Here is a 24,676-nt window from a genome sequence, read left to right as displayed (position 1 = left end):
GGCAGCTCTTTGTCCCCTTACCGTGGCCCTCCCCACGGGGTGCTGGGCTCGACCTGGGTCCTCCAGGCACCCCCCAGCCCCTCTCTCTTTGCCCAGAGCTCCTGCATCAGCTTCTCATACTGGAAAGAGACCGTGTCCATCCTGTTGAACCCAGACCGCCAATCACCCTCTGCCCTTGTCAGCTACATGGAGGAGCCCTACATGGACATAGACAGGGACTTCACTGAGGAGTGACCTTGGGTCAGGCAGTCCCTGGGAGGCTGCTGGGCCAGGGCCAGTGCGGGTGAGCGTGGGTATGAGTGCCGTACGCCCTGCCGTGTCTCCACCCCTCCCCTGCCTTCCTGCTGCTCTCTGCCTGCCCCAGGTCTTCAGATACAGGCTTGGTGGGAGTGTCTAGAAGCCCTTGGGTCTGAGGGCCCAAGGTCATTGGGGAACCTTAGGTCCTTCAAGATCCCCATGATGAGGACAGGGGCACTATGCCCACCCTTCCTTCAGAAACTTGGGGCCCTGGCCCACTCAGAGGTAAGGGGACTTTTAAAAATAGTTCTGTCTGAGCTCCTGCCCAATCTCTTGGCCATCAGTCCTGGGTTGGGGAGGGAGGTATGGGGACCCTCCCCCAATCTGTGAGCCAAGCTTGCCCTGGGCTTTGGACCCAGGCTTCTGAGCCCTGGGCAGGGGTGGGGGTTACCAGAGAATGCTACCTTTCCCCAAGCCTGCCCATCTGTCCCTCCCTCGTTTTCCTTTAGTTCCTCTGGTTCTGTGTGCTCTTTGGCCACTGTGTTCGTCCCAAGGGGTGTCCCCAGAAGTGAGGGACCTTTCCCTTCCATCCCTTGGGACATGGGGTGGCTGTGTCTTGCCCCCTTATGCCCCAGGGCAGCTTCTCCTACCTGAGCCCAGACACACAGGAGCCTGCCTGGGAGCAGAGCCTTGGCCCCTCCTTGTGTTGCCAATTTATTAACAACAAATAAACCGATTAAATGGAGACTATTAAAGAACTTTATTTTAAATGATTGATGTGGACCTGACTTTTGTCTGTGGGACCGTGTGCTCCCCTCCCCTCCTGAGTCCCAAAGAATGAGAAGGAAGCAGGCTGGAGCTGTAGATGTGGCATTTGTTCAGGGTTCAGCAGATGAAGAGAGAGGTGAGGGGGCGGACAGCAGGCATCATTCCTTGTGCTGAGGGGGAAAAGGGTGGCTCAGTGAACTATACCACCTGCCCCCCTCCCCTTGCAAAGGGCAAGGTGGTGCCCCAGGCTACCCCTTACCTTAGGGCCCAGGGCATCCCGAGTCCGTGCCCGCAGCTTGTTGGCCTGGGTTTCTGCTATGTCTGCCCGCTCCTCCGCATCATCCAACTCGTGCTGGGCCTTGCGATACTTGGCCAGGTTAGTGTTTGCCTGTTGCTCCTGGGGGCACAGGCAGGCTGGGTTACCCTTTGGTAACCGAGATGGTCAGTCTGGTCCCACCCCATTGCAGAAAGAGTCTGGCTTCTCTTTGTCTTCCACTATGCTCCCACCACCACTATCCATGTTCCATCTACCCCCCTCACCAGCACCCACAGCAGGAAGGAAGGGGTTGTGACACCTCTTCAGGTACCCATGTGCCAGACCTGGGCCAGAAGGGGAAAGCACATGCGGTCCCTTCAGAGACAAAGCTGGGTCTCATCTCTTGTCAGAGCTGTTAGAAACACTTCCTGCCGGGACAGGGGGGTCACGAGCTAGGTCACTGCCCATGAAGGCAGCCTGCCTACCCACAAAGCCAACACTGGGAAGGCACGTCCCAGAGGTGGAGTAGGGCTGACAGCTGCTGGCCTCTTGCCTGGGGCCAGCTTTGAGTTGGGTTCCACAGGCGTCCTGACCCGGCAGGACCTGACCCCCAGGGTCCAGACCCAGTACACTCACCGCCTCCTCAAATTGCCGTTTGTAGCTCTTGACCTTGCTCTGCAGCTTTTCCACCAGGTCCTGCATGCGAGCCAGGTTCTTCCTGTCCTCCTCGGCCTGCGCATGTAGAGGGGACTCAGGTCTGGCCCGGACCAGACCAGCTTTGGGGCCGCCCCTTTAGAGGTGGACCTGTCACCCACCTGGTACGCAAGCTCCTTGACCCGGCGCTCATGTTTCCGCACCCCCTTGAGGGCCTCGGCATGCTTCTTCTGCTCGGCGTCCAGCTCAGCCTCCAGCTCCCGCACCTGTGAGCAGCAGATGGGCCTGACGCCCTGAGCCTGCCCTCGCACTGCCCACCGTGCAGGGAAGGGATGGGGACGCCACACGCACCTTGGCCTCCAGCTTCTGCACCTGCTTCTTCCCACCTCGGAGGGCAGCTTGTTCCGCCTCCTCAAGCCGTGCCTGTAGCTCCCGCACCGTCTGCTCCAGTGTCTTCTTCATCCGTTCCAGGTGTGCGCTTGTGTCCTGCTCCTTCTTCAGCTCCTCGGCCATCATGGCCGCCTGTCCGGGGTGAGATGGATGGTCGGGGTGACTGGCCCCAGTGGAAGTCCCTTTGGGCTCTGTCCCCTCCACAGCTCCGGCCCAGCCTCACGTCAGTGATGGCCTTTTTGGCCTTCTCCTCAGCTTCCCGCCTCTCCTGGGCAGCCTCCTCCACCTCGCCGCTCAGCTGGGCCAAGTCCACCTCCAGCTTCTTTTTCTGGTTCAGGAGGCCAGTGTTCTGGGGGGAAGCAGAGCCTCAGAGTCGGCCAGTAGGCAGCCACCCTATGCATCCCTGTGAACTGCCGCCCTCACCTGTGAATGCAGGAGGTTGAGGCGCTCGGTGGCCTCCAGCAGCTCCTGCTCTGCAAGCCGCCGGCTGCGCTCGCCCTGCTCCAGTGCAGCCCGCAGCTCTTCCAGCTCCGTAGCCAGCAGCATGCCCCGTCGCTCCAGGGCCTGTGCCTGCTCCCGGAGCTCCGCTGCCAGCCGCTGCTCCTCGTCCCTCCCCGCCTGCTCCTCCTTGAGTTGGGCCTGTAGCAGCCGTGTGGCTGCCTGTGCCTCCGTGGCCTGGCGGGTGGCGTGGCCCAGCTGCAGCTCCAGGTCATTGAGGTCACCCTCCATCTTCTTCTTGAGCCGCAGTGCCTCATTGCGGGCCCGTGTCTCTGCATCCAGGGAGGCCTGCAGGGACTCCACGGCCCGCTGGTGGTTGCGTCTGGGGGAGGGAGAAGGTAGTGGTGTCTGGGCCATCGAAAGCAGGTGGGCACAGCACCACACCTGCTCTTACAAATGTCCAAGGAACGCTGGAGACATGAACCCATTTTGGGAATAAGGAACATCCCTCCCTGATTTCAAGCCCCATGTGACTTCCTGTTCCCCATCAGAGCAAGTTCACAGACAAGAGTGAAGCTCTGGAGCAGACAGATGTTGGCTGAACTCTGGCTCCACCCTGACTGTGTCCCTTGAGCAAGTCCTGTAGGCTCTCTGAGGTTCACCTCCAGACTGGACAATAATCCTGACCTGAGAAAGCTTTGTGCGAGGCACAAACTACTGTCCCTGTCAATCTGTGTGCACAGCAGGGGCTCAGCAAACACGGCTTTCCTCCCCTTTTCCCACTCAGGTGGCTGGGCTGGGAGGGGCAATTATCCTTGAGAAGACAGGTGGACCCCTGGGAGTGATGGTGGGTAGGGATGGCCCTGGCCCCCATACCTCAGGTTAGTGCACTCCTCGTCCTTCTCTGCCAGCTTCCGGTCCACTTCTGCCTTGACCTGGGATAGCTCCAGCTGGATCCGCAGCGTCTTGGTCTCCTCCAGCTCCAGAGCCCCCTGGGGTGCAGAGTACACAGTGTGGGCCTTGGGGCCCTGAGTGTGTCTTAAGGGAGGAGGGAGGCCAGGGAAGCAGTGGGTCAGTATCCACCCCACCCCTGTGGCCAGCCCCTGACCTCGGCCTCCTCCAGTGCGGCCTGGAGCTCACTCTTCTCCCCTTCCAGCGCCTTCTTGGCTTTCTCCAGTTCCTGGATGCTCTTCCCACTGAGGCTGACGTGGTCTGTGAGGTCACTGATCTCCTCTGCAAAGTGGACAGGGCACTGAGGGGCCACCTCAAAGCTCATGCTCCAACCCAGGCCGCATCATTCACCCCTAGCTCCAGGGTGACGGCTCCAGGACACCCTGTGTGGCTCCAGGGGCTCCCAGGGCCCCAAAGCCGTTCTCTGACCCTGGGCTGGCCGTACCCTGCAGGTTCTTGTTCTCCCGCTTGAAGGTCTCCAGGGCCTCGAGAGCCTCCTCGTGGCTGTGCCGCAGCCGGAAGAGCTCAGTGCCCAGGCTGCGAGCCTCCCTCTGGGCTGCCTCTAGCTCCCGTTGTGTCTCCTCCTCCTGCCGCCGCCGCTCCTCCAGTGCCCGCTCCAAGTGCCGCTGCTTCTTGTCCAGCGCGGCAGCTGCTGAGGTTGCCCGCTCCAGTTCCAGGGTCACATCCTCTGACTCCGTCTGCAGCCGCAGCTTGGCCTTCTCCAGTGATGAGCACTTGGCGTGTGCGGCCTCTACACCCTCCTCTGCCTCCTGCAGCCTCAGGGCCAGCTTCTTTCTAGGCCCCAGAGCAGACAGGGTATGGACTGTGTAGCAGAGCAAGGCTGCCAGAAGCATGGCCCCCACAGCTCCCCTCTCCCATCAGGGCTCAGAGGCACGGGTCACCTGTGTGGTGACGGCCTGGCCAGCAAGGCACTTACTTGGCCTCCTCCAGCTCCTCGGTCCTCTGGATGGCGTCTGCCTCGTACTTGCTCCTCCACTGGGCCACCTCCGCGTTGGCCTTGGACAGCAGCCGCTGCAACTCGGCCTGTGCCTCGGCCTCCTCCTCATGCTGCTCTCGCAGGAGGTCACAGTCATGCCGCAAAGCCTGCACGGCGTGGGCCAGCGCATTCTTGGCCTGTAGGGACCCCAGTGACCTAAGTGTCAGGCCTGGCCAAAGGCCCTGATGCCCACACTGCCCTCTCCGTGCCAGCCAGTGGCCAAGCCCACCTTGCTCTCCTCCTCCAGCTGCCTCCGCAGCTCCTCCAAGCTCTGAGTGGCCGAGGCCTTCCCACGGCTCAGCTGGCTAATCAGAGACTCCTTCTCCTCGAGCAGGCGGCTCAGCTCCCCTGCAGCCAAGGGGTGAAGCAGCACGTCAGGCTGGCAGGGGGAGCACTGAGGCTCCGGGATGGCCCATCTGAGCCCCTGACCTCACCGTTCTCCGTCTGCAGCCGTCCACGCTGGGTGCTCGTGTCCGCCAGCTGCCGTTGCAGCTCCTCCACCTTCATCTTGGTCTCACTCAGCTGATCCTCATAGGCCCGGCACAACTTCTCTGCACTGGCCTGAGACCCAGAGTCAGAGGTCAGGACAAGTTTGTGAATCAGAGGACAGGATCTATGACTGCCAATCAGACAGGGACCTGGGATGGGGAACTAGAAGGCTAGACATGGGCCCAGGAATCAAAGAGAGAACAGATTCCACTATTGCTTAAAAGATGGACATCAGAGGTGAGAAGGTAGCCCTGGCCGGGCAGCTCAGAGCATCATCCCAATATACCAAGGTTGTGGGTTCGATCTCCAGAATAATGCATAGATAAGTGGAACAATAAATCAATGTCCCGTCCCCCCCCCCCGCCCCCCCCCCCCCCCCCGCCTTTCCTCTCTAAAAATCAATCAATAAAAACATTTTTAAAGTGAGAAGGCTGGACCAGTCCTGAGGCCAGTGGGTCAGGATGAAGTTGGGATACTAGAGTCTGAAGTCAGGTAGGGACAGAGTCCAGCTGTCAGGATTAGGTGGTACAAAGGTCAAGAGTCAAGATTTGGTTGCTGGATTCAGGACAGAGTTCGCAGGTCAAAGGCTAAGTTAGAATTGGACATTGGGTCAAAAATGACTTGTAGTCAAGACACTGAGTTTCAGAGCCAGGGTTTGAGGTCAGGACTGTAGTGGGATTGGGGTTAGATGCCAGGTGAATGGGTCAGAGGTCAGCATCTACTGGGGTCAAGATTAGTGTGGGGTCAGTATTGGCATGGGGTGGTCGGGGTTCAGCAGTTGGAGGCAGCATTGGTCTGGAGTCAGGATAGCTATGGGATCAGAGCCTAGGGGTCAGGTGAGGATGCTGAAGGGGGGTCAGAGGTCAGGATCAGGAAGGAGGCAGACACCTTGCCACGGGCCAGGGTCTCCACACTGGTGCCCAGGTCGTCCACCTCCATGCGGAGCTCGCTCTTTTCTTTTTCCAGCTTCTGTCGCACCCTCTGCAGACTGTCCACCTGCTCGCTCAGCTCGGCCGTGCTCTCCGCCTGCTTGCGCCGCAGGGCAGCCACTGTGGCCTCGTGTCGCAGCGCAGCCTCCTCCAGTTCCCGCCGCAGCCGCCCCAGCTCAGCCTCGCGCTTGCGGCATCCCTCTCGCTGCCCAGCAGACGCGCCACCTGCCTCCTCCAGCCGCTCACTCAGCTCCTCCAACTCCCGGGCTGCCTCCGCCCGCTGCTTCTCCACACGGGCCCGGGCCGCCCGCTCTGCCTCCAGCTCCTCTTCCAGCTCCTCTGCCCGAGCCTGGGGACAGCGGGAGGCAGCTGTCACCTCTGTAAGCCTATCACACTGGTCCCCACCCCCCCACCCCCCACACACCTGCAGCTCCTTGATCTTCTTCTGCAGCTGCGCTCCAAGGAGCTGCTCGTCCTCCACCCTCAGGTTCAGCTGACTCAACTCGGAGTCCTTCCTGGAGGCCACAGCAGAGCATGAGCCTGCCCTGGTCCTAATTTCCACCAACCTGCCTGGGCCCACCACCCCCAGCACACACCCTGCACCCAGGGCAGCCCTAGGTGACCTCAACCCTGCCTTCCCTCTCAAGCCCTGGCCTCAGAGCCTGGTCAGGGCCCTTGGTCCAGGGAGGACAGGACACTGCCCCCAGCACCTAGTAACCCCCATCTCAGCCCTCCATGTTCAACCTCTGCTGTCATGTGGAACCGGCTAGAGTCCAGCAGTGAGAAGCGGGTGTAGGCTCAAAGGTCCCTGCCAGCCGGGGCCTGGTCTGCTGCCCACCCCAGGCCTACTTTTTGAGCTTCTCCTCCAGCTGCTGTTTATCCTGGGCGGCATCTGTCACTGACTCCTGTGTCAGCTTCAGGTCACCCTCGAGCTTGCGCTTGGCCCGCTCTGTGTCCATGCGCAGCTTCCTCTCCTGCTCCAGGGAGCACTCCAGCTGTGGGGTGGGGGGCGCAGACATGCTCAGCCACCCGGCCCAGCCAGGCACCCTCCCAGCTCTCCCGGTACCACCACACAGCCCTCAGCTGTGCCCGACTCACGTCTTCCACCTGCTGCTCCAGCCGCAGCTTGGCCTTGGCCAGTGCGCTCACACGGTCCTCCTCAGCCTGCAGGTCACCCAGGACCTGCTGGTGGGCCTCCTGCAATGCCTTCTTGTCCTTGGTCAGCCGAGCCACCGACTCGTCCAGTGCCGCCATCTCCTCCGTCAGGTTCTTCACCTGTGCCAGGGCCAGGGCCACGATGGAGATGTCCCTCCCACACCCCGATTTGAGTAACCACCCCTTCCAGTGAGCGAGCAAATCATTCCACTCTGAGCCTCATCCTCCCTGAATGAGCGCCATGGAGCTGTTGAAAAGGTTCAATGACAGGCGGTATGAGAAGGCACCTGGGGGTGCAGAGCTGGGGTTCCTGCCCTCAGGGAGCTTGCAGTCCAGGATGGGTGACAATTGCTGGCATTTGCTGAACACCTACCCATGCTGGGCCCTGTGGTGAGTGCCAGCAGACTCGTTACACAGGGAATCCTTGCCCACCCTAATGGGGCAAGTGCTGCTGTTAACCCCATGTGACAGCAGGAAATTCAGGCCCACAGAGAAGTGACCTGCCCAGGGCTCCATAGCAGGGGCCTGGCAGAGCCAGGAGTGGGACCTGCAGCTGCTGGCCCCACCTTGTTCTCAGTGGCTTGCTTCTCCTTCTCGGCTTTGGCCAGAGTCAGCTCCAAGTCATCGATGTCCTTCTTGAGCTCCGTGCACTCATCCTCCAGTTTGCGCCGGCGGGCGGCCAGGTCGGCATTCACCTCCTCCTCGTCCTCTAGCCGCTCACTCAGCTCCTTCACCTTCCCCTCAAGCTGCACCTTGGACTTGATTAGCAAGTGGCAGCGCTCCTCGGCATCCGCCAAGTTGTCCTGCTCCTAGAGGGAACGGGAATGGGGCAGAGTGGAGGCAGGGCCAGGTAAACAAGCAGAGGGGCACCAGGCTGGGTCCTAGAGAAGAAAGTTAATTTGTCCCTGCAAAGGTTTGACTCAGCTGGGTTCTGGGGGCCACGGAATGCCTATGGCCTGCTCTTGGCCCTGAGGGGCTCAGTGGGATGAGGGCTTAGGCGGAGGGATGGGCAGGGGCAGAAGTGACACCTGCAAGAGGGGGATGGTAGGCCAGGGACAACCCAGAGTGAGGCCCAAACAAGGCTTCTGTGGAGGTGGGAGGGACAGACCTGCGAGCCCTGCACACTGGAGGGGCTCTGGTCTTCTCTCCCACCTCACTCTTCCTCACTGTGCCGGCTGCCTAACGTTATCCTGCACCTGCAGGTGAGTTTTGTAACCACAGGCCCATCTGTCTTCCCACCTGTGTATCTCTAGCGCTAGCCTGGCACGCAGGGGACACGAAGGACTTGCTGAAGGACAGAAGGGCTCTGTGGGCTTGGGAAGATCTGGACCCTCGATCCCTGCCATCTGGTTATTACTGTTAACTGCGACCTGGGTTCCCGTGGGCCCTTTACCAGAGAAGGGAGCATGGGTCTGTCTGTTTCAGGGATGGCAAGGAGGGAAGAGCTGGGAAATGGGGCTCAGCTGCAGTGGGAAGTGGACAGACAGCCCATGGCTGGGCAGGCTGGGAATGTTGGAGGTGAGCAGGGACGTGAGCCCACAGCCTCACCTTGTGGCCTGTCTGGAGTAGCAGGTAGATCCAGGCAAGCTTGGGCACTCGGACCACACCAGGTCCGCCCTGGCCGGGGATCTGGTTGGGGTGTTTCCTTGGAGCAGTCGGGTTCACTGTGGCATCAGGTCACTGAGGGGAACCCTTCCCCTGCCCCCGCCCCCACTCACTGCCTGCAGCTGCAGGGCCAGGTCATTCTTTTCCTGGGTGATGCTGACGTGCGTCTCCTCCAGCTCCTGTCGCTTGGCCTCTGCAGTGGCCAGCGCCCCTCGCAGCCCCCGTAGCTCTGCCCGCAGGGCCGCCAGCTCCTCCTCAGCCTGTGCCGAGCGCAACAGCGGCTTCATCTTGAAAAAGAGCTTCATCCATGACCAATTCTTGACGGCATTGAAGGCACGGATGTTCCACTGGATGGTGAACAGGGCGTCCCTGGGGAGGGGCAGTAACGGATGACTAGCAGCTCACAGTGACAGCCCTGATGTTCCCTGAGCACCTCCCTGGGGCAGGCTCTTCAGTGTGTGATCTCATTTAATCTTCCCAAATGGCCTCTCACGTAGGTCCTAACACCTCTGCTCTGTAGGTGAGATTGAGGGAGAGGCCAAGGGCATGCAGGTGCTACAGGGAGGGGCCTCACAAGCCTTGAATGTCCTGGTGGCCCTTGCAAATGTTCTAAAGACACCAGGAGTGGTAAAGCCACCTGGCTACCACCTGGGCTCACACCTCCACCTCCTGCCTCCTCCCCCCGCCCCCCACTGGCCAGCTGTGACAGGATGGCTCTGAATGGAGATCATCAAACATGCCCGTCTTAGGACCATCCCATCCTTTAAACAAAATAATGCACATAAATTCTCCTGCCTGGCATTTCAGTCATAACCACTCTGGGCCACGCTCTGGGATGGCCCGAGTGGAGAAACAGGTGTTCTTACCCCAACTTTTGAGGTGACAAAATGGAAGCTGGGAGTTGAGGGGCACAAAACAGAACCTTACCCCTCAGAGACACCCTTACTCCCATAGGGGTAACCTGACCCACAAGAGAGTATGGGTGCTCACGAGGCGCCAGGCATGATGCAAAGTCTGGTCCACACAAACCCTCATCCAGTTCCCAAAGAGCCTGGTGGTTCCCTGAGTGGACGGACAGTCGTCCCACCAAAATCCCGGTCCTCCATCTCCGTCCACACCCACCTGCCTCCAAGCAGACGCTGGTACTCAAGGCGCATGAGGCGGCCCCGGCCCCGTGCCTGCAGCAACGTCAGGACCTTGGCCAGACGCTGGTCACGCAGCTCCTCCAGGATGCCCAGAAGCCCCGCCTTGAAAAACACCTGGGTGGGTGGGGCCACAGGTGTAACCTCCACCCACCAGCATGTCTCCTGTTCAGTGTGACCACCCACCCCTGAGTCAGCCCTCACTCCTGTGCCCTGACCTTGGTGTGGCCGAACTGGTACTGGGTGTGGTCGATGTCCAGGGAGCCCAGCAGCTTCTCTGTGGCCTTCCTGCTGTCCATGAAGGTGTCATCAGGGATGGCGCTGGGGTTCAGGATGCGGTACCTGGGACAGCAGGGAGAACGAGTGAGAGGCAGGGCAGGGAGCCAAGGACTGAGGAGGCTGGTGGGGAGAAGGGGGGGAATATTCCTGGACCTCTCCAGGCTGGAGCAGAGTTCCAGTGGGCCACATACTGAACAAGCTGGCGGCCGGGGGGGGGGGGGGGGGTGGCGGGCAGTGTGAGACTAGGAGGTAGGTGTGTTCTGCTGAAAAAATCTCGGTTCCGTTGAAATGCATCCAGCAGAGAAGTTCTTTCAGGGGCTGCAGTGCTTACAAAAGGCATGCAGCACTTGTATAATTGCTTAAGAAGGCGATATGGTGTAGCACATCTCAACCTGAAGGAACATTTGGCAGAGAATTCTAGCCAATAAGCGGCCACATTCGCATGTGTGCACAGGGCAGTGCAGGCCAGGTTGGCTGTGGCCACACTGTGAAGGCAAAACCTGAGAAACACAAAAGCCTGCACTAGGGGCTGACGGGAACAGCAGGCACTAGACGACGGGATGTTTCCTGCGTGATGCTGCGTCGCTACACATTCCTCCTCAGCCACAGCACGTCCGGCACCGAGAGACCCCAGTGCCAACTGCGGCCTCAGGTGGCCATGAGTCCGTGCAGGTTCAGCAGGGGAACACTGTCCCACCCGGCAGGCGATGTTTAAAACGGGAGGCTGTGCGTGTGCGGGGATAGGGAGAACATGGGAGATTCCTGTACCTTCCTCTTAATTTTGCTGTGAACCTAAAACTGCTCTAAAAAATAAAGTCATAATTAAAAAAAAAAAAAGGATGATGATACAGACTTATTCCTATTGATAAGGAACAATCTCCAAGACATATGGTTAGCCCAACCGGCGTGGCTCAGTAGTTGAGCGTCAACCTATGAAGCAGGAGGTCATGGTTCAATTCCCAGTCAAGGGTCAGGCACATGCCCGGGCTGCAGGCTCGATCCCCATTGGGGTGTGCAGGAGGCAGCCATCAATGATTCTCATCACTGATGTTTCTCTCTCCCTATCCCTTCCTCTCTGAAATTAATAAAAATATATTTTTTTAAAAAAAGACATGGTTACATGAAAAAAAACAAACCCATAAACTCGTGTGTGCCCATATACAGTATTTGTACATACATACGTCAGCGTGGATGGCCAATTACTTCTGGAAAGGGAGGGAACTTAGGCTGCTAGTGGCCTGACAAAACCAAACTGAGGAAGAGAGGGGAGGAGCTACTGACTGGGTGCTCACGTGGGGCCAGCCATGATGCAAAGTCTGGTCCACACAAACCCTCATTCAGTTCCCTGCCCGCCCCCATCTCCAGACTAAAATCCAGTCTCGCCCAGGACTTCTCTAGAACATCTGCTGGAGACATTTCAAATTTATGGGATTTGGAGGGATTAATCCACTGTCTCCCCAACTCCCCGAAATAAAAAACCCTGTTTGGTATCTCAGTAAACCTACCACCAGCTTCCCAGCTGCTCAGGCCAAACATCTGGGAGTCACCACCCTTGTCTTTTCTTTCTTATTCTGTATCCAAGGCCTCAGCCACCACCATCTCCCACTGGACTGCTGCCCAGCCGCCTCCCCAGTCCCACTGCATCCTTCCCAGTGACAGGAACTGTCTGTTTGACTCTAAAATGTGTGCCTTTCTCATCCCCTCAGGCTGTTGCCTCCACCAGGGTGGAGGACGAGGGGGCAGGTGGCTGTGTCGGGGGAGCTGGGGAGGAGCCAGGGCTGGGGCAGGAAGATACCCACCGTTGCCGGAAGTCAGCGTAGAGCAGCCTGTTGGGGAATCCTTGGCGGCAGATCCGGATGCCCTCCAGGACCCCATTACAGCGCAGCTGGTGTAGCACCAAGAAGGCATCCATGACCCCTGGACGGGTGGGAGTTAAAGCAAAAGGTCAGAGGTCTGTTGCCTCGAAGAAAGACCAACAGTCCACATGGGGGGTTCTGCGAAGGGCGAGATCCACCCGGACCCCTCCCTTCAATGCTCCCCCACTACCACCACCTGGCCCCAGGGTGACTACCTGGCGTCTTGTTCTCATTGGGGACGAGGCAGCGGACAAAATGAGGCTGTGTGGCCCGCAGGTTGGTCATCAGCTTGTTGAGGTTCTCCTGGAGGCGGGGGGCGGGGAGAAGGCACACAGGGCAGGAGGCAGAATTGGAAACCGCAGCGGATCAGCCCGCTAAGGGCTGGGGGGCAGGCCCCTCCACACATCTGTCACCCTGTCCTGTGACCCTCTGCCCTCTTCTGCTTGACTGGGTCCCTATCTCCACAGTCTTCACTCCCCACCCAGTCGCCCTCAGGCCCCCACTTCACTCCCCCCAACCCCAAACCCTGCCCAGGCAGCGCGGGGACGGGAAGCAGCACAGACTTGCTGTGATGTTCACGTGGAGAGGAGTTAAACATCACTGCAAGTCTTAACGGCCGCCCGCCCAGGGTGCAGGGGACAGATCAGGGAGCGAGAGCGGGCTGGAGGCCAAGGGGTGAGGCCTGCATAGGCCCAGGCTGGGCCTCACCTTGTGCAGCTGGGACACCGTCTGGAATGATGCTGCCTTTTTACGCTTCTCTTTCACACCAGACTTCGGGGGCTCAGCTAGGAGAGACATGGGGACCAGTCACTCCAGGGACATCACTCTGAGTCCCCACAGAATGGCAATCTAGTCCCTGGGCACGGCACGCACTGGAGCAGGAGCCTGCATAGTTCTCGTAGAGGGTGGCCAAGAGCTTGTTCTGCGACTTTTGGAAGATGGGGACCACTGTTTCATTCAGGGGATCCTTGTTTTTCTCCAGCCAGCCCACGATGCTGTAAGGCACCTGGCAGAGATCAGACAGGCGCTGAGCCAAGGCAGAGAAACCCAGAGGGAGGAGTGGTCAAGAGCTGGGGTTCCCATAGGCACCTACCACGCCCGCATAGTGGACCACCTCAAAGTGGGCCTGGTATTTGCGCTTTTTGTCAGGCCTTGGCTGCTGGAAATTGGGCGACTTCCCTGCGTGGTTATCATAGAGCTTGGCCCGGAAGCTGGCGTCGGAGGCCTTGGGGAACATGCACTCCTCCTCCAGGATGGACAGGATGCCGAGCGGCTGGGGACGGGGAACAGGATTGAAGGACCTCCACTGCGCCAGCCCATCCTCCCGGAGCCCCTCCTTCTGGAAGCCTTTCCAGATGCCCCACCTCAGCCACCTGCTCAGAGGGCAGAGACCAGACCTGCACCCAGGAGCCCTGTCTTCTAAGACAGAAAGAACATTTTGGTCTCCATCCCTCTTCTGCACAATTCACAGCTCTGAGTTGTCCTCTTTGCTTATGAGAACTGTGCAAACTCAAACTGGCATCTTTGTACCCATCAGCCCCCAGCTCCATGATCTCACACACACTCACAGGGACAGTAAAGAAAAAAAAGCAGCCGAGTTCAAATTTTGGCTTCCTGGGTTCAAACTTACTGGCTGTGGGGCCCTTAAGCCTCCCTAAGCCTGTTTCCTAACCTGCAAAATGAGGAAATGAATAATTTGTGCTGCTTTAACAGTGAAAAACAAACAAAAATGAATGTCAACCATCTAAATGAATGTCCAACAGGAGATTCCAGAAATGCATTGTCTGAAAACCATCTGCTGCGTGAACTACTGTGCCTTCTTCGTTCAATGTTCAAAACCCATTTTAGAGAAAAAGAGGAGACCTGAATTTGAGCAAAAACCGATGCCCAGGACACGGGACTTGGAGGAAACTAGAGGGCCAAGATTCTGGTTGTGTGGGGATTGGGGGAACATCATTTCCCCTTCACTTTTCACTTTTCTAATTTTCTGATTTTTCTTTCTCCCATTCTTTGCACAATGGGGACATTTATATAATGTTTCACAATCAAATAAACAAATAAGCAAACACATCCTACTCCTCTCCCAGGGCAGTTCTGAGGGTCCAGTGAAACTGTGGCTGCAATAGGACCTTGTGAACTTCAAAACTGTGTCCACCCATGAGGGGCTATTGTCAACAGTGCTGGGATGCACACTCACATTGCTCACACATGTTCACCAACACGCTTTTACAGTCTCCAGCGCACCTGTCACACACAGGCACGCATTCCCATTCACGGCATGTACAGAGAGAGTCAGAGCCATACACAGGCACAAGCTCACTTCAACGCACAGGCACACACTTACACGCACACTTGCACATGCTCACTCACTGCACCCACGCCCTCCCTGCTGCAGTGAGCTTGCACCGGGCTCCACCTTCTCGATGAGGTCGATGCAGGGCTGCAGGTCCAGGCCGAAGTCGATGAAGACCCAGTCGATGCCCTCCCGCTTATACTCCTCCTGCTCCAGCACAAACATGTGCTGGTTGAAGAACTGCTGCAGCTTCTCATTGGTGAAGTTGATGCACAGCTGCTCGAAGCTATTAAACTATAGAGGGAGAAAAGAAAAAAAGGAAGGAAGGGAGGGAGGGAGGGAGGGAGGGAAGGAGGAAGGGAAGAAAGAAAAAACTGCAGAAGGTGCTGGGCTCAGCAGCCGCCCTGTGGATGGGGACAGGGAGGCCCAGAGATGAACAGGAACGTGTATGAGTTCACCCTGCCCCCAGGCAGAAGCCCAGGCTCCTGCCCCCACCCACTCAGGGGCCTGGGTGTGAGCCTGCCCTCACCTCGAAGATCTCAAAACCAGCGATGTCCAGGACCCCGATGAAGAACTGCCGGGGCAGCTTCGTGTCCAGAGTCTGGTTGATCCGAGACACCAGCCACCGGAACAGCCGGTCGTAGGTGGCCTTGGCCAGAGCCCCCACGGCAAATACCACCTGGAGTTGTGGGGATGCTGGGCTAGGACCTGGCCAGGAGGACCCTTCCCAGCTGTCCCGGGTCAGCCCTGGCCTGCGAGCAGCTCACCTGCTCCATGCTCTGGCCCTTGGTCACATACTCGTTCCCCACACGCACTCGGGGGTGCAGAAGGCCTTTGAGGAGGTCCCCACTGTTGACTCCCATCAGGTAGGCAGCCTTGTCAGCACCTGGCAGGGCACGTGGGTGAGATGAGGAGGTGGAACCAACAATTAGAGCACCTGGGGCTCAGCCTGGCCTCAGGGAGGGGAGGCCACGGAGGGTCAAATTCAGGGCCAACAGACGGTGCAACTCAGGAGGGTGAGGGTCTGGCGTTGAGAGTCAGGGGTTACACTCAGGGCCAGTTAAGACTGAGGTCAGAGGCTGTGGACAAGGCTGAGGGCTAATGGTCATGGACAGGACTTTGGGATCAGGGCCAGGGCCCCTCACTCTCGGTGCCGTCGGCCTCGGCCTGCTCCTCCCGCTGCTTCTGCTTGAACTTCATGTTTCCGAAGTGCAGGAGGGCACCCACGATCTTATAGCAGGCGCACTTCTCGTCCACACTGAAGCCCAGGATGTCCATGGCATGCTGCGGTGGGGACGGCAGGGTCAGAGATGTCTGGGCCCCTCCAGGGTCCAGCCAAGCTCAGGGCACTGCAACTGCTCCCTGATCTCTACCCAGCATTGCAGGGCCCCATGCTGCAGGCAGCCACTCTGCTCCCACCCGACATACGTCAGTGGCCATGAGCTCCTCCCCATCATCGATGTTGTCCACGGTGATAACGCCCTGGCTGCAGAAGTGGTAGTCGTAGGGGTTCACAGACAGAAGCAGCATGTCTGGGGACACAGGCGAAGAGGGTGGGTCCAGCTGTGTGCACCTGGCTATCCTCCTACCCCATCCCAGCGTGGTGGGTCCTGGGGGCCAGCCCCACAGGAGAGTCTAGGGCCCTCCCAGGACTTCCACACCCCCATGTCCATGGCTTCTCTTTCCTTATGGTTCTCTGAGGCACGAGCCCATCCCTATATCACATCCATCCCTCCACCACTGCTCATGGCCACCCTTCTGGTCCACACCCTGTGCTGGGGCACAGCGAGGACCAGGCTCTGCCCTCAAGGAGCTTGCAAGAGAGGGGAGCTGGGTCTAGACAGAGCCATTGGCCTTTCCTTGGTCTGAGTGGGGTCTCTCTAGCTGCAGGACCACAGGAGGGACAACTTTACAAGAGCAGCGGCCAGTTCCCTGCATGAGAGAGGGCTCAGCAATAACCAGAAGTCCCAGGAAGGGAGTGGGAGGGAACAGAAGGGACTCAGAAGAAAGACAGGATGTCACAGACCCCAGAAGAGTGAGGGAACAGACATCCCAGGACCTGGACTTATGGGGGACAGGCAGCTCTCACTCCCACCCAGTCCTAGGTACTCCCACCCTATCCATCCCTGGCCCTTACCCTGCAGCTCTGGCTTCTTCCCGGAGAGGATCTGGTAGTAGACATGGTAGCCACGCTCTCCAGGCAGCTGGAAGATCACCCGCGACTTCTCCAGGAGATCTGGAAGAAAGGGAGGCACTGGCCTACCATCTTCTGCACCTCCCCAGAGCGGGTCACCCCAATAGGGCTGAAGGGGCAGGGTTGTGGGAGAGGGGCAGGGGTGTGTGTAGAGGCACTGTCTGTATACATCAGCATGTACTAAAGTGTGTCTCTTGCCCCAGTTGGTATGGCTCAGTGGATAGAGCATCAGCCTATGGACTGAAGGGTTCGATTCCAGTCAAGGGCACATGCTCAGGATGCAGGCTCGATCCCCAGTAGGAGGCATGCAGGAGGCAGCTGATCAATGATTCTCTCTCATCAATGATGTTTCTATCTATCCCTCCCTCTCCCTTCTTCTCTGAAGTCAATAAAGTGTGTCTCTCCATCTTGCCTGTCACAATGTGGGAATGTGTGTGCACCCCCATGTGTGACTGTGTGTGGGTATGTGAATGTGGTATCTGTGGGGGGTATTCATGTGTCCATTCTTTCACCTATGCTTTCATTCCTTCACCCACAACCACACTCCTTCCTCCAGAGCAGTGCTGGTGTGTCAGCGTGTGTGTGGGCAGAGCTCCATGTGTCTGCACGTGGTCAGCGGGGCATGAATTATGATGCCCCCTGCCCATCACCATGTGTCTATGCTTATTCATCAGGATCTGGCCAGGAATCCCCAGGTGGGGAGTGTCAGTGTGGCAGCCCCTCTGCACAGGTGGCCTGGGCACCTGGTGTCTGTGTGGCTGGGCTGGGTGAGGCGGACGGGCAACAACCCGACAGGCGTTAGGAGGGGCTCCCAGGAAGGATGAGGACCCGATGTGCGGAGATGAGGCTGGGCCGGATGGGCACAGGCCCACCCTATTAGGGCCAGAGAGAAGACTGGAGTGGGGTGAGGGCCAATCATAAAGAGCTAACTACCAAATAAGGATTTGGGTCTCCATCTGAAGGTGATAGGATCCAGAAAAGATTTCTAAGCAGGAGCACAATGTGGTCAGATTAGTCTCCATGAAAAGGTCATTCTGGCTAGAAGATCCAGCACAGGAATGGAGGCTGGGAGACCACATGGAGGCGGGTGGAATGTTCCAGGTGAGAGCTGAGGGGCCTGAGCGGGCAGTGGTCTGGGGGTGGAAAGGAGAGCCTGGAACAGGCAGGAGCCAAGCACTTGAGGGACGCTCTGTCTGAGCAGAAAGACTCAGGCCGTGGCCTCTGTCCGGTCCCCGCCCTCCCCCCTCGCCCAAACTCACAGCTGTCGATATCCGAAGATGCCAGCTTCCCCGAGGGACCAAAGTGAATGCGGATGAACTTGCCCTGTGGGCAGGGGTGCGGTCTCAGTCAGAGGGGCCAGCCATGTTGATCCCGCTCCACCCACCCACCCTTCCCACTGCGGCCACTCACGAAGCGGGACGAGTTGTCATTCCGCAGGGTCTTGGCATTGCCAAAAGCCTCCATAGCAGGGTTAGCCTCAATGATTTGATCCTCGAGGGTACCCTGGTGGGGTGAGGTATGCTCGCTGACTGGGACCCAGAGCAGCCGCCCTCCCAGGTAACAGCCCATCCCAGACACCTCTGGTTGGGAAGGGGAAGGGCAGGTTCCCAGGACCTCATAATTGTTGCCTGCCCCACTCACACTGGCCCCATGCTTACCCCAGTCTTTGTGGCCAGAAGTTGCTGGGGGGAGAAAGAAGACAGTGTTAGAGGGTGTGAGGTCTCAGCAGGCCAGGGTGGCAGTAGTTAGCAGGACAGTGAAGGGTTAGCCCCCGCCCTCGCCCCCACCCCCGCCTCACCCTCCCAGGACTGTTACAAGAGGACTGCTAGAAAGTAGGAGCAAGCATGGCAGGGGGCTGAGTCTGGGGGAGTTTACAATTAGCAGCCCGTCCTCTCCCCCAGCTGTCTCTGGCCTCGTCCATATCCCATCATTTCCCACACTCCAGGAAGTGGCCCTGCCCCAAGCGCTAGAGGCTCCTGACTAAAATCCTCTTCAGAGCAACAGCTCAAATGCCCCCTCCTCTAGGAAGGCTTCCCTGATACTCTACGGCTGGAAGAGATCTCTTTCGCCTGGACCTTCATACCCTCACCTCCGTGAGCCCTTCTCCACACCTCTCCTTTGCACTGTGATCAGGCACATCTTCATGGCGCAATTAATTTGTACACCCACTATTATTTAAAATGGCCCTGCCAGGTGCCCACTATTACCCTGCTTTGCAAATGAGGAAACTAAGGCTCAGAGCAGGGAAGTAACCTACTCAAAGCCACACAGTAAGTGGGAGAGCGAAGGCACTGAGCCCAGGCATCTGCCTCCCACACACCCACAGCCACCCATATGTCTCACCGAGAGAGACTTACGGAGGATCCCCACCACTGTCCTCTCCTAGCCTCATCCTTGTCTTCCCTGCACTTCCCTTTCCTTCTCTTCCCTCCCCTGGGTCCTAGCAGCCTGGAAGAGGCTGCTCCAAAGCGCTGGCTGAGGTTATGTGGAGTGGAGCTCGGGAACATGCTCTTGCCATTTCCCTTCTGCCTCTGTGTCCCCAACAACATCTCTGGGGGGACTGAAAGGGAGAGAAAGGAAGAATGGATTCTAAAGTGGCAGATACCATGCCACCAGCGGGCTTTGGTTATTCACTCACCTCCAGGGAGCCCACGACTGAAACAATCCCCCCAGAGATATCGTTGGGGGGACAGAGGCAGGAGGGAAATGGCAGGAGCCCATGCCCTGAGGTCCTTTCTGACCAGAGGCCTCCCTGCCCCTACCCTCTGGCTCTGGCCTCCTCCTCCCCACCATTCCTATCAGTGGACCAAGCCCCAACTTTCTGCAGCATCCTCACACGGGGTTTGGAAAATGGGGTGGGGAGAGGAAGGAGGAAAGAGTATCAAAAAGTCAACAGCAAAAACAAAACAAAACAACAAAAACAGCCACCACCACAACAAAAAACAAAACTGAAATAAAAATAAAAAATCAAGAAATTCAAATGGGGAAAAGAAAAAGGCAAAAAGAAAAAAGAAAAAAACCTTAAAGTGTAGAAAAGAAAAAGAAAATTAGAAAAAAAAAATGCCCCAGAATAAAGCAAGGCTCAACAGGACCAGGAGGGAGGACTGACTGTGGGAGGCGGCCTTGGGCTCTGGAAAGAAAAGGCAGCCCCTTGTGAGGGCAGATGGGAGAGGAGCGTACCCAGAGGCCTGAATCATTGGCCTGGGGGCTAGGAACGGATGTTGTACTTCAAACACAAAAACAAAACACGGTCCCCCATTGTTTCAGAAACTTTCAAAAGCCATACAGAAATCAGGGGGTGCAAAATCGTCCCTACCCCTGCTGCTGGGGATGCTGCCAAGTGCCTTTGGCTCTGGCTAAACTCCTCATAAGCCTGCTTGTTTGATTGACAGCAGGTAACTCTCTTTGGTGCACGAAAACCAAGAAAATAATCACTTCTTAGCAAAAAACGGCCTATTCGGTAAACTCTCTCAAAATATGAAGGTCCCAAAGGGAGGGAAAACTACATAACAAGTTTGGGAATGGCGATGTGGTCCCACCCCTCTGTGTCACAGATGGAAACACTGAGGCAGGCCTGGGACTGGGTGGCACAGCATCGCAGAGGTGGCCATAGCTTCTTTGGTCAAGCCTTGCTCAGGCCAGAGTCCCCCACCAAGGTGGAAGGCTCAGGCGGGGCTGGAGACTCTGGGGAATCAACATAAAAAGAAAAAAAAAAGGGGGGGGGACAAAGAGAAAAACAGTGAGAAGCAGTGGTGAGCAGCGCCCAAGTGGGCGAGTCTTACGGCCTTCTTGCCCGGCCCGTCTCCCAGGGCAGCGACGATGGCAAAGTACTGAATGACCCGCTTGGTGTTAACCGTCTTACCGGCCCCCGACTCTCCGCTTGGATGACACAAACATAAGTCACCAATGCCCACTTGGCCACTCTAATTCCTCCCATCCCTCAGTGTCCCCCTCCACAAGCAGGGCCCTCTGCCCTCCCCCACCCAGCTCCCAAGTTAGGACCCCAACTCAAAAAACAAAAACCAGAAGAGATCAGCCCTCAGAGGCATTGAGTTGTTTACAAAGCAGGCCAGTGTAGATCATACCTTCCCTCCCGCCCCCAGGATGAGAACACACAATGCCACCCTTTACTACGCGCAAATCTAGTGCCAGGCACTGGGCCAAGAGCTTTCTTTACCTGTATTGGCTCATTTAAGCCTTAGAAACAAAGGATCAGAAATAAGACCCAGAGATAAGAAGGTAAGGAGAAATGGAAAAGGCAGGCACCATCATCACCCCCATTTTATGCTTAGGGAAATGGGGCTCTGAGAAGTTATGTGACTGTCCCTGCTGTGTGCCCAGTATGTACATTAAAATGCTGACTCCTTGTAGCTCTGCATGGTAGGTGGGCAGGATTGTTCTGTTTTTACTGATGAGACTCAGAAGCCTAAGGACAGCAGGAAGAAGTGAACACAGAACATGAACCCAGTTCTATCTGGTTTCAAAGGCCTTGCTCTAAAACAGCCGTGGGCAAACTACGGCCCGTTTGAAATGAATAAAACTAAAAAAAAAAAAAGACCGTACCCTTTTATGTAATGATGTTTACTTTGAATTTATATTAGTTCACACAAACACTCCATCCATGCTTTTGCTCCGGCCCTCCGGTCCAGTTTAAGAACCCATTGTGGCCCTCGAGTCAAAAAGTTTGCCCACCCCTGCTCTAAAACCAGGCTGCACCTGCACGTACACACACACTCGTACACAAACAATGTCCACATTGGCTTGGCTGGACATGAACTTGGCATGTAAGAATTCTATCACTTTCCCATGGAGACAAGCAAAGGACCAGAAATAAGACCCAGATTTAAGGAGAAGGTAAGAAGGAGGAAAGGAAGAGGAATGCCCCTTCCCCTTAAGCCACAATCAGAACTCCCAGAAGATCAAGGTGGGGGAGATTCCAGGCCCTGGAAAGAGGGGCTGTCTGGCTGATGGTCACTCTGGTACTTGGGTCTCCCTTTCCTGCTTACTGTCCATAACATGTCTACCCAGAATGGGGGCAGAGAACATGCTCTCATTTAGCTTCAGGTGGTAAATTTAGCTTAGTCTTGCCCTAAGCACTTTAGAACCAACCCTGGGATATGATTTTAGTTCCACTCCCTTCCTGCCAGCTGGCCAGCATTTCCCACCCTGTCCCCAGAGCCGCACACTTACGTGATCAGCATGGACTGGTTTTCTCGGTCTGGAGGAATGGGAAGGAGATACAGAAGTAAGCCACGATGGGGGACCAGCCACAGGCGGAGCACACTGGGGCAGCCCCTCCACCAACCAGAGCCAGAAATGGGGAGGACCAGGTAGGACCCTACAGCCCACAGGCCAGTTCCCACGTGGAGAGGCAATGGCTATGCTGGAGCATCTGGCAGCATCAAGGAGGGCAATGCGAGCGGAGGGAAGGGGGCCTTTAAAGAAGCTTCCCTGTAGCTGGGGTAGGGGTCTTGGGTGGGGACAGGAAGAGGAGTCCAGGCAGCCCTTACTTCGCAGCATATCATTGTAGGCGTTATCTGCCACCGCATATATGTGGGGTGGGGCCTCCGAGCGGCGCTTTCCCTTGTAAGCGGCCACCACGGAGGGCGTGTAGACCGGGAGCCATTTGTAGGGGTTGATGGTGACACAGAAGAGGCCCGAGTAAGTCTGAGGAGAAAGCGTATAGATAGGTTGTTGGGGGCCAAGTTCCCATCCCCAGGCCCCAGCCCTCATAAAACCATGACCTTTGCAATATTCCCCAAGGAGCCACTTAACTATGCCACGAGATACCCCCTGTGGCTGCCCTAATCCAGCCTTCACTCCTGCCCACAGCCCATGTCCCCTTCTCCATGGCCTCATTGTGGAGCTTCCACCCTCGCCCCCGCCCCTCCCAAGCTGAAGCTCCGCCCCTAACACTCCCAGAGCTGAGACTCCAGCCCCATCTCCAGCCGTCTCAGCCCGTAGCCCCACCTCTACCGCCCCATGACATCACCCTGCTCCACCTCTAGCCCCGCCCACTGCGCACAGCCCCGCCCCTTCTCCAAATCCTGTCCCCAGGGCGCTGTGGCTCTTCCTCTAGCCCCGCCCCTGCTGCTCTGACCCCGCCCCAACCATGCACATCCCGCCACACCCGTGGTCCCTCCCCAACTCCTGGCTCACGTAGATCATCCAGCGAGCATAGCGCTGGCGTAGGTTGTGCAGCACTGAGGCTTCGTTGAGGTGCGTCATCATGGCCATGTCCTCCAGCAAGTCAAAGCGGGGCGGGTTCATGGGCTGCAGCTCTGCTTCCCGCACCATCAGCATCTGCCAGGGAGGCCATGCAGTGGAGTACAGACAGCTGGCCAATAGCTGCACACTGAGGGGGGGGGGGGGTGGAGGAGCTAACACCGGGGAAAGGGGCAGCAAAACCTTCTGGTCTTTGGTCTCCACGTTGACTCTGCCCCCAGTAGCCTCTGACTTGACCTCAGCCTCCACGTAGGCGTCCTGTTCATCAGGCACCCAGACCCGCTTCTTCCCTAGGTTGAGGGAGAACACGGGCTATGAGCGCGGCCGAGGCACACTCAGAGGCTGGGGGTCCATACGCTGTGCCCCTCCCAGTGTCCCCTCTGTCAGGACGCAGGAATTCCCAGAGTAGATCCTTCCAGACTCGGGCTCCTGTGCAGGCAGAGCTGGGAGGGTCTCTAAAGATCTTCTGAGGGGATTCCCTGACGGGTAAGTCCTTTACTGCCCTGATTACACACTTGGGCTCAGATTCCTGCTTCTGCCACATGTGCCCTGTGACCTGAGGAAAATCCCTCATCCTCGCTGGGCCTGTTCCCTCAATAGCAAAAGTGTGGGCATCTCCTGGGGTTCCATGTGGAGTGGCCCTTGATGTCAGGCACGTAATTCTAAAGGGGATTCCACCTCCTCCATTTCACTGAAGGCTCAAGCACAGGTCTCCTAACTCTGTGTCTTGTGTATCTTCCTGCCTGGCCAGCTGGTCCCAGAGCTTCAGGGAGCCCATATGTCATGTTGGTTAGAGGCAGGGGCTCGGGCTGCAGACCACCGGGTTCTGTTCCCTGTCCTGCCACTTACTAGCCAAGTGCTTCAAGCAGGACCAGGTACATAACTTGCAGGCCCCGGTGTTAAAGTGCAGACCCCTTGTTAAAAAAAAGAATATTAACAATTTCAAGATGGTGACAGAGAGTTAAGTCAAACATGAGGCCTTTCTGAGGGTAGTGCCCTTTGCAAATGCAGGGATGGCACACCATGACGCTGGCCCTGGCCCTGGTCCCCACCTCCCCAGGTTGTTGAGCTCATGCATGGAAGGTCATCTGCTCTGGGCCTGGCACACAATGGGCACTGCCTATTGTTATTATTGTCCTATGAACAAACCAGGTCATAAATAGTAGTCTTTATTCCTGTCCCTAATAAACAGAGGCTTTGGCTCTATGGAAAGCACTAAAAATAACTCCAGCACAGGTTTTTTGGACACGTGGAAGCAGCCTGCACCCATACCAATCACTCTCACCTCAGAGGCCTCAGGTTCTAGCCACAGACTGCAGCTCTGACACTGTCCCATTTTACAGAGGAGCAAACCGAGGCTTGCTCACAAACACGGATACACACAGAACTTAGTCTCAGGACCACAGACTCTGAGAGAAAGACCCAGGGCTAACGCTGTCAGGCCAGAGTGCACGCTCCTTCAGCCCCGAGCTCAGTGTCACCCTCCTGGCCTAAGCCCATAGAGGCTTCTCTGTGGCTGTGGCCCCTCTGCCTTCACTTACCATCCCATGCGACAGTGTGCACCTTCATCATCTCCTGGTAGCCCTGGCGGAGGTAGCGGGCAGACTCCCCGAGTTCACTCACATCCATCATGGTGGTGGTACTGAGAGGTGGAGGATGAGGGACTAGAAGTCTTGGAGGTTTAAGGTGGTCCAAGGCAGCAGACACTGGAAGACGGCAGTGAGAGAGGAACTGAGGGACCAGGGGCCCCCAATGGGGCATGACCCAACAATCCACAGGACCTAGGTGATTTCCTGGGGCTCCTCACTCAGCCTCCCT

The 24,676-nt window shown here is 57.3% G+C and overlaps 2 protein-coding genes across 4 annotated transcripts in view; one reads left to right on the top strand and one right to left on the bottom strand.

Moving 5' to 3' along the window:
* Positions 1–1,010, top strand: part of TRPC4AP (transient receptor potential cation channel subfamily C member 4 associated protein) — an 81,852-nt gene extending 80,842 nt beyond the window's left edge. For 2 of the 3 annotated variants that reach the window (XM_081096492.1, XM_081096491.1), the window contains exon 19: positions 97–1,010. In XM_081096492.1, coding sequence (XP_080952618.1) covers positions 97–234 — 138 coding nt within the window. In that variant the 3' untranslated portion in view covers positions 235–1,010. Of the gene's footprint in view, positions 1–66 lie in introns of all 3 variants that reach the window. The other variant, XM_081096490.1, reaches the window with a different exon arrangement.
* Positions 976–24,490, bottom strand: MYH7B (myosin heavy chain 7B; the record flags this gene model as incomplete). The annotated part of the gene is made up of 41 exons (XM_081097719.1): positions 976–1,175; positions 1,265–1,402; positions 1,898–1,993; positions 2,077–2,181; positions 2,267–2,437; positions 2,529–2,654; positions 2,729–3,125; positions 3,620–3,735; positions 3,852–3,976; positions 4,140–4,489; positions 4,632–4,828; positions 4,921–5,039; positions 5,126–5,252; positions 6,069–6,458; positions 6,534–6,624; positions 6,959–7,104; positions 7,208–7,384; positions 7,831–8,073; positions 8,983–9,238; positions 9,992–10,128; positions 10,230–10,353; positions 12,090–12,207; positions 12,362–12,449; positions 12,855–12,931; positions 13,020–13,152; positions 13,240–13,419; positions 14,563–14,733; positions 14,969–15,118; positions 15,207–15,325; positions 15,585–15,723; positions 15,868–15,971; positions 16,577–16,675; positions 17,893–17,956; positions 18,044–18,136; positions 18,292–18,315; positions 20,416–20,512; positions 21,824–21,851; positions 22,144–22,300; positions 22,793–22,936; positions 23,042–23,148; positions 24,400–24,490. The coding sequence occupies 41 exons, from the start codon at positions 24,488–24,490 to the stop codon at positions 1,164–1,166; spliced, it is 5,826 nt and encodes a 1,941-aa protein (XP_080953845.1). The 3' UTR covers positions 976–1,163.
* Between the last annotated feature and the right edge of the window lie 186 nt (positions 24,491–24,676).

This window comes from Myotis nattereri (genome assembly GCF_964212035.1).
Source record: "Myotis nattereri genome assembly, chromosome: 8".
NCBI classification, from domain to species: domain Eukaryota; kingdom Metazoa; phylum Chordata; class Mammalia; order Chiroptera; family Vespertilionidae; genus Myotis; species Myotis nattereri.
This window is presented reverse-complemented; position numbering and strand designations above follow the sequence as displayed.